General features: G+C 28.9%; 1 protein-coding gene across 1 annotated transcript; it reads right to left on the bottom strand.

The window, feature by feature from the left end:
- Positions 1–1,800: 1,800 nt before the first annotated feature.
- On the bottom strand, positions 1,801–4,216 carry LOC113854230. Its single transcript, XM_027485130.1, has 3 exons — positions 2,733–4,216; positions 2,250–2,646; positions 1,801–2,154 (listed from the first exon to the last, which is right to left on the bottom strand). The coding sequence occupies exons 1-3, from the start codon at positions 4,214–4,216 to the stop codon at positions 1,801–1,803; spliced, it is 2,235 nt and encodes a 744-aa protein (XP_027340931.1).
- Between the last annotated feature and the right edge of the window lie 5,493 nt (positions 4,217–9,709).

Raw genomic sequence — 9,709 nt, 5'->3', positions numbered from 1 at the left:
TTGTCTTCAAAAATAACTTTAAATCTTCCTTCAATTAGTTGACCAACACTTAACAAATTTTGGTTAATTTCAGGAACCAACAAAAACATCACGAATTAATTTTATGCCTAAATAACTTGCTATTGCAATTGTCCCCTTTCTCTTGACTGAAATGAAATTATTATTACCTATTTTGACTTTGCTGATGTTAGTCGACATCATATCTCTAAAGAGTTTCTTGTTATTGGTCATGTGGTTAGTGCAACTACTATCAATTATATAACCTTTATTTGAATTAAAATCTGAGAAGCAAGTAACAACAAATAAATGATCTTTCTCTTGATTAACAAGCTTAGTCTCTTCATCTTAGTGTTAATTTTTATTTTTACATATAACTTCTTCATATCTCATTTGATTACTTCTACTGCATTATGCATCAGGCCTCTTCTAACATTTGAAGAAGGATGACCAATTTTTTTTACAATGATGACATGGAGGATAAGATTTCTTCTTGTTGTATCTTGCACTTTCATGATGTGTGGCATGTAAGGCTCCCTTAATAACACCTTCTTGTTTCATTGCACACCTTTACTCTTGTGCTTGTAAGGCATTTAAGAGTTCCACCAATGTAATTTTGGACTAGGTATTCTTTAAGGTAGTGATTGTAGTCTCAAATCTTTTGGACACTGTCATAAATTTTGTTTATAATTCTAGAATCAAGAAACTCAATACCTAGTAATCTTACTTTGTTAGATATGCCAAGGATCCTGTTTAAGTATATTTTGATTGTTTCAAATTCTTTCATTTTTTAGAGTTCAAATTCCCTTATCAAATTTAGCACTTGCATGCCTCAAATTCTTTCACCTTTAGCATATTTTTTCTCAAGATAATCTCAAATTGCTTTTATTGTTTTTAAAGTCATGATCTTGGTAAAGATAGTTGTTGAAATACCAACAAAAAGACATGATTTAACCTTTGCCTTTCGTGATTTTCTCTTCTTGTGACTTTATATTTGGGCCATGGTAGAATTATGTAGTAGCGAAAAAACTTCGTAATCCTTTTCAACAACTTTCTAAAGATTCAAAACCTCTAGATAGGTCTCCATTTTGATAGTCCAAAAATCATAATTTTCTCCATAAAAAACAAGAGAAACAACTTGTGAAAATTTTGAGTCAATATCCATATTCACAAGTTTGTAAGAAGATAGGTCTTGATATTGGTTATTGATTTTTATGGCACAAAAGAAAATATAAAGAAAAAAATTGTGCAGAATTGTGAGAAAAATGAATGAGAAAAAATTTAACTTTATTAAATAATAACAATACATTTATAATAACTTAAAGAAATAAAAACTAATTATGTAATTGAAAGGTTGACAATAAATTTGAATAAAAAAATTAAATTATTTCTAAAATGTAAAAACTATTTATTGACTATAATACTGATTTAATAAACTGAAATAACAAAAATTAGTTGAAAATAATTTTAAAAACATATTATTAACATCGTGATGGGATCAACTAACTCAAGATTACATGTAAATCTTATTATTGTTGTCAAAATTGAGATTTTATGTATGATCGATCAAGAGTAGAAAAATTGTAAATGTCAAATCATAAAACGGAATGTTCTTTCCTACTAAAGTGTAAAGTCAGACTTAATATATAGAATTGTAAAGGAAATAACATAGATAACGAAAAAAAATTCATAAACATTCATAACAAAACATAACTAAACAAAACAAGAATAGTCCAAGTGCAGAATTACAAAATCTAAAGGTAGAATTCTAGATATTAAGTCAAGCAACTAATCATTAATGGTTCAATTTTCATAATCATCCTCCGTTTCATCTTCATTGGTGGCATCTTCACCATCACAAATTTCATCATCCGCGACATCAGGAACTTCAAAATCATCCTGCAGCGGTGCACCACCATTAGCACTACCAGCATTATCATCTTCTCCAACTTGAATCAAATTTCCTTTAGCTAGAATGTCCATCTCCAAATCTAAGTTTTGATTATTTTCTACTATCCAGTCATCATCTGAAGGAATATCTTCAATGTTAAAGACTTCTTTCTTAGATTTCTTCGCGCACAATCTTGAATTTGCCATAACAAATACTGCATCATTTATTGCCTTTTGCTTAAGATGATTTCTTTTCTTTACATGGACCTAGACAGTTAGAAATCAATTAAAACATATTAATAGTATTTAATTTTTAAAAACACAATATAATTTATTTTATAAATTTAAAATTAAAATATTACCTTTTCAAAGACACTCCAATTACGCTCGCAACTAGATGAACTACAAGTCAAACTTAATATACGAATTGCAAATTTTTGCAATTCAGGATATTCATCACCGTAAGATTCCCACCATTGTATTGGAGTTTTATTTGTAAGACCAAGTTCAGCTACTCTACTACCAAAATATCCTGATCTGCTTTTGAAATCCTCAAGTTGGCCATCAATCTTATTTACTAGATGAAGGTCTCCACCTAGCCTTTCTAGACATTCATAAAGTCCATGTTTAACTTCAACATCAACCTTAAAATTAGAACTATAATGCAAAATCGGGTTCAAGTAGTAGCCTGCAGCATGCAAAGGTCTATGTAACTGGTTGTCCCACCATTCATCAATGATCTCCCATAAAGGCATATAACTAAAAATTGAAAAAAGGAATTGAATTAATTTAAAGTAAAACTATAAATTAAAAAATAATTAAAGAAATTGTGAGGAATAATATACCATTTCTTTACACCTCCGAACGCTTTTTCTATCCTCTCTTTAGCTTGATCCATTTCTTCGTAAACAAATCCCATAGCAGGTTTATCATCTAAATCTACCAATTGCAACACTTGAATTAAGGGATAAGCACCCTTCAAGCAATTCAAAATATTTTTCCAAAACTCCTTGTCAATCACCAAATTTTCAATATGCTTTCCCTCTTTGGTTTTTGCAACTTGACTAGATTTCCATTGTTCTGATGTAAACATTCTCATTAATGCTTCCTTATTTTCATTCAAGCATTGCAAAGTTAAGTATGAAGCAGCAAAACGAGTGATAGCAGGTCTAACAAGGTCCTTTCCATTAGTAAAATGATGCAGTAAGGAAATCAAAGTACTACTGGAATAAATATAAGTTGTAACTTTTTTACCAGTTCCAATGGTTTCCTGATGAAGGGGTAACTTCTTCTCAAAATCCTCCAAAATTAAATCAATGCAATGTGCTGCACAAGGTGTCCAATAAAGATTTTTCCTTTTCTCCATCAACAACTCTCCAACTGCTTTATAATTTGCAGAACTGTGTGTGATAACTTGGACAACGTGTTTTTCACCAACTTCTTCAACAACATCATCTATCATCTTGAAAAATTGATCTGTCGTTTTAGTGATGATAGATGCGTCAATGGACTTTAGAAAAACAGTCCCCATGGGACTATTTACAAAAAAGTTTAGTATAACTTTTTTCTTGTCTGTCCATTCATCTGCTATGATAGTGCATCCTGATTTCTTCCATACAGCTCTATGTTTCTCCACAACTTGCTTGGTTATCTCAAGCTTTTGCTTCAAATACTTCACACTAACTTCATGGCAGGAAGGTGGCTTGAATCCTATACCATTTTCAGCAATCAATTCACACATCTTGTGAAACTCTTCACTTTTTACCACGTTGAAAGGAATGGCATTGTTGTATAAAAAAGAAGAAATTGCAAGGCACGCCTCCTCCCTCAGACTAGTCTCGGAAATAGAATCGATAGTATCCTGAGAGCTTACACCTATCTTGTTGAATAGATCTGAAGGATTCTGTTCTTCATGCATTTTCCTCTTCCCAGCAGCATCTCGAGATACATCATCTCCTTTTGATCCTCTCGGGTTTGCCTTCTGAATTGATTTTTCTTTCTTTGAAGTGACAACGTCCCACATCTGCTTCTTGACATCATCAGGGACAAAAATGCAAGGTACAACATCCTTCTTTATTCCAGCCAAATGGTGCTTAAATCGATAAACCCCACCTGTGATCTCTTTCTCACAATACTTACATTTGATTTTTCTTGAATCCCCGTCCACGGAAACACCATGTGTCCACCCCACATCACGCCTCACTCGAGTTGCATTTTTATTCTTTCTGGATCTTTCCTCATCCACATGAACAACATTACTTCCAGTAGCACCACATTCACTTCCACCAACCCCAGTACCATCACCAGCAGTACAACCTTTTGATGCCATTTTTTTACGCTACAAACACACCCACAGATAAAGAGAGGGAGAGAAGTTGACAACACTAAGTAGAGCCTCCTGACCTGCGATCTGTGTTGCGACTTCACAAAACAGCTTCCCTATGGTACGAGTTGAAAGGCTGCAACTTGAACTGAGAAAAAGAGGGCCAAAGTTGGGTGAAAGAGGATTAAGACGTGAGAGAGCAATGAGTTTCAATTTGGGGAAGATAGGTCAAGAGAGTCAAGAAATGAAAGTCCAGAGACCAGAGTCAAGTTTGTATATTAAAAACTAGCTATTTTATTACATTAATGATAAATAAATTAATAAAAATAAAAATAAATTCACATCATCTTTTATTTATATAATATATTAAAATTTTAAAATTAAATTCACATTGAAACTCGTTAAGATTGAAATGACCTTGGAATTAATTTTATTAAATATATTTTTAATATAGCATATCAATATTTAACTTTTACTTAAAATTAAACTGAAATTAAATTTAATAATATTGAAAAAATTGAATAATTCTAAATAAAATAAAATAAAATATTAATTATGAAAGAAATCACGTCAAATAAAAAAATTAACTAATAAAAATATTTTAATTTAAGAGTAATGAATTAAATTTACAACACAAATGAAAACAATTACAAGATTTAAATATAAAAGTGTTAAGAACTTAGCCTTTTTAATACACACTTAATTATTAACAAGAATTTGTTAAAAATCATAAAAATTTGAGAAAAAATTATAAACTTAGAAATAAAAATTATTGTATTAAAAATATGACTCACGCAATTTTTATAATTTTTAATAAATTTTTAATGAATAATTATAAGTGTGTTAATTAGATATTAAAAAATATCCGGTTAACGTTTCTCTTTAAATATAATGCTTTTATATCAAAATCTGAATGAAATTTTAAATCTTGATAATTCATTCAATACATCGTCAAAGTGCTTTAAGTAAACTAGTATTGGTAATATTTTATTTTCGTCTTATTTTTAAAAACATTAAATGATTTAAATTTTTTTATTTAATACTTTCTTGCTCCATTTAATGACAAGGATTTTAGTAAAACAAGAGGATTTAATATTGCTCCAATTACAATGTTTGAATTTTTATTTTTTTTTTTGGCAATTTATTTTATCATCCCCTATGTTTCTTACTTACGTGAAAAAAATTGTCATAAATTGGGTGTTAAGTTTGCTTTTATTGGTATATAAATCTATTTAGTAAGACATTTTAGTCAGTTGAATGTTTATTTTATTAACGGAAAATATTATTTGATAAAGTAGCTACGGTAAAAAAAAAAGTATTATTTAATAATCACTAACATTTATTTTATTTTATTTTATTTTATTTTGTACTTATATTTTTTTGGTATAGCTGAAAGTGTTTTTCTTTTCATATTTATCTTAATTAATATTATTTTTAACTAATTCATGTTTTATCAATTCTTTAAAGAAAATACATCATAAATAATAGAAATTAAATAAGTTACAAAACTCATTATTTTAAAATATAATAAATTATTAATATCTTGAGAAGGATTTAACAAACTTATGAAATTTTTTTTTATAACAATATATGTATAAATGAGGGTGAAATTAAAAAGCTATTATTTTAATTTGAGGATGATATAAATATATAAAAATTATAATTTATTTGAAAGCCAACTTAAACTCAGTAAAGATACAAATTTTACTTAAGTATCTCAAGATTTATTATTTGAAAGTAAAGGGGGTTCATGAGAGGGTATCACAACTTACATCGCAGTTTAGTGGTGCAATGTAGCTTTAAATTATCATAATTCCTAGTCTTGTTGGGCACTAATTAATAACAGTTGGTGAGTTAAGTTGAATTTTGGCTAATATAGTGCACGGAATGCAATGTTCTTTTACTGATCTTCTCTGAGCTTTTGTCATTTGAGGTTTATAGTGCAATGTGGAATGGAGAGGTATATATAAGAATTTATGGTGATGTTTGGAATTCTTTGGTAGCAATTCAAAACATGGATTCCCTTGGGATTTTCTTTTAAACGATGCTTTACCAGACATAGGTAGGTTAAATGTGTATTTCTTAACCATCCCTTTTGGATAATTCAATTAGCAAAACAATTCACACTAGTTTTTAGGCATGTAAAAACATAACTTTATGTTCGAATATATAAACATGCTATTTTTCTATCCATAGATTCTTATTTGTAAGAATAAAAATTGTAAAATAGTTTTTATATCCATAAATTCTTAATTTTTTATTTTTCTTTAAAATCCTTTCATATTACTCATGAGAACAAGTTTTAATGATGAAGTCCACACATTATTTTGCGCACCCAAACTGCAAACCCAATAATCAAATATTTTTGTCATATAGTATAGAATATTGCAATTTTCCACCACCTAATTTAAGGATTACTTTCAACTACATATACTGAAATTAAAGTATCTCAATTTCTAAGGATAAAATAGAATTGTATCAGATAAACCACTATTTCTAACACAGACAAATTCATGATAATACATAAACCACAAAGGTAAACTATTCACATGCAGTACAAAAACCAAGTCACGAATGTGAAATATCCAAAAATAGTTCAAATAACAAGTCAGATAATTGAAATATTCAAATATGCAGTTTAAGTCCCATAGTAAAAGTATTTTAACCCCAAGGAAATGCTTAAATCCCAACGTTGAATCAATCTTCTTCTAAGATGCTGAAGAAGAACTTGCACCGCGAACATCTGTTTTAAAAAACATTAAAAATAACTAACTGAATAAATGTGTTGATTAATTAATTACACAAAGTATAGAAAAAGTAATAAGACAAAAGTAAGCATTATTTTTTCCTTGTTAGCAAGAATTTTCTAAAATTTCTAGGAAATCTGTGAGAACAATATGCTGAAAAGTTAATAGAAAAGTTAAATTCAATGTTTCAAAATAGCCAAACTCACTTTTGTTTGTTTTTCTAGTACTCTTCATTTCTTTTGTCATTTGATTTCCTTTTACGCTGAGGAAGAATTCCACGTAACTCATATCTCTCAACTTCTTTCAGAGATCGAAAGGAAAGTTTATCATTCGTTTTATGAATATATTTCTGCAAAACACCAATTTATTAATGTCGTTGTAATTAACATTCACGTAAATAGACAATGCAGATAAGAAATATCTATAACATTCAAATTTCTAAATTGCGATTTCATTACAATAGCATTGCGATATGCATGATCATGAAGAATTATGAATTATGAATAAATGTAGTCACAATTATAATTGTAAGGACATCAAAAGCATCAAACTTACAATTACATTTATAGTCACGGAACTCTAATTTCACACAATAGTAACACTATATATGAATCAAGATAGTGAAAGCAGAAATATACAATAATATTGTGATATATTTTCGTTGTGTCATTTCTTTCAATAAAGGGAAGTATTTATGCAATTTTCCATTTACTACATATGAATGTTGAACATGTAAAATGTTTTTCTATAAGTAAATTACCAACAATTCTTTGCAAATTAAAAAAAAAAAATGTGATGAATGAGAAATTTTATAGACAAACATAAAAAAAAAATCATATTAAATTTGACCCCATACCTTGTCTATCTTTCCACTGATTCTCGTTGTAGGTCGCATGACATAATTTTCCATCCAAATTGGTACTGGCGTATGATGCCTTACTTCTCTTGAACATGAAGATGATTGCCTCCCTGGCCTTGTGTTCTTATTGGACTGGAACACAGAAAGAATTTGTAAAATACATATGGTTGAAAAAATATATACAAATGGTTGAAACTAGATTGAATAAAATCAACATAGACATTAATTCAGAGAATCTATAACAAGACAAAAAACACGATTGAAGTTTATTGAAACAATTGAAGTCTACACGATCAAGAAAGAATTAAAAATTTCAAAATGAAATATTGCATACCTGTTTCTCACGGGACTCTGACAATAAAAGCTTTTCATCAAAGAAAATAAACAACAATGACTCCCAATTTAAATATGCTGGAAACCAAAAGTAGGACTGAATTTGGATCAAGTATAGTAACAACAAAAATTGACTAATATTAACAAGCTAGATAGATTTAAAATAATGTTTGAATTCTATTCTATATTTGATGTCTTTTGAAACAAGAATGTAGTAGAATATAAAGTGAAGTGATGCATGTTGATAAATAACAAGTTGCGTGAGATCAAGGATAATAAAGTAAAATAAATACATTGTTATATTCTATTTTCCATTGTTATATAGTTTATTAGTTCAATTCAAATTTCAGTAGTATACAAGCTCAATAAGAAATCTTTTGGAGTCCTACCATTAAGAGGAGACAAGAATATAGATTTCTTTCTATTAATAAGGAAAAACTATATTTAAGAGAAAGGAGTACGAGAGGGCATTCTGATCCATTACATAATCTCAAATACGAATCCCATTTGAAAGTTCCGTTCATTTAGATCAAATCAAGCAGGTTTTTGGGTACGAATTGGTTCAACTCTCTTCTCATAAGTTTCACCTTTTTACTTTAACGCCCTTTTTTCACAATATTCATTCTTAACTGCTAATAATAATAATAATAATATTATAAGCAACAAAGAAACATCAGCAAATTTCCACACAAGAATTTAATAATAAAAAAGAGTGATGCTATTTAAGTTACTGAGACAAAAATTAGTTTATAAAAAAATTAAGGAGCTTTGCATTAATTTCCAAAAGTAAAATTTATCCTATGGTAGGTAAAAATGAACATCATCTACATCTTTGTAATTTTCAAATGAAATGTACAGAGAATTGATTAAGGACGAAGACCAAGATTTTCTTTGTTGTCCGTATTTGCAGTTTTTTCATACAAAATTCCTATAAATTAAAAAGAACTATCTCTTGTATTTCATCCAAAAAAAATTTTACTTATCAAAAAACAAGAAAAGAAAAGAAAGATCATGGCTTTATAAAACAAGAGTTGAACAAAAGTTGTAGATAGAAAATTGCAAAAGAAAAATGGAAATTTGCAAGCCTGGAATCAAAGATGTGCATGTATAGAAAAACGGTTGAACAGACATAGGTATAGATTAAAAAAATGTAGAAAAGAAATGAAGTAATTAATCTTTGTTACCCTTTCTTTTTCTTTCTTAAGAGAACTCGATGGGGGGATTTCATTCTTCCCAATAGAGCTCAATGAAGCCTTATTTTGCTTCTTCCCACAAGGGTTTGATGAAGACATCTGCTTCTTTCCAACCATATCATTTTCCGATTCTGTTTCTTCTGATGGCAACTAGAAATGGAAATCATTACATCTTCATCACTTTTACTGTATATTGTGTACATGTAATTGATCGAGAACAGATGTGAATAATTTCAAAATTTTAGCACTTCAATTAAAATCTTAAACTTCTGCCCTTACTACATTCTTTCTCACTCACTAAGAGATAAGTGCAAGGACGGGGTTCAAGATTTTACAGTGTCAGAAGATCTTTTTTCTTCACCTAAGT

Source organism: Abrus precatorius, unplaced genomic scaffold, assembly GCF_003935025.1.
Source record: "Abrus precatorius isolate BTA unplaced genomic scaffold, Abrus_2018 Scaffold11, whole genome shotgun sequence".
Lineage (NCBI taxonomy): Eukaryota > Viridiplantae > Streptophyta > Magnoliopsida > Fabales > Fabaceae > Abrus > Abrus precatorius.
This window is presented reverse-complemented; position numbering and strand designations above follow the sequence as displayed.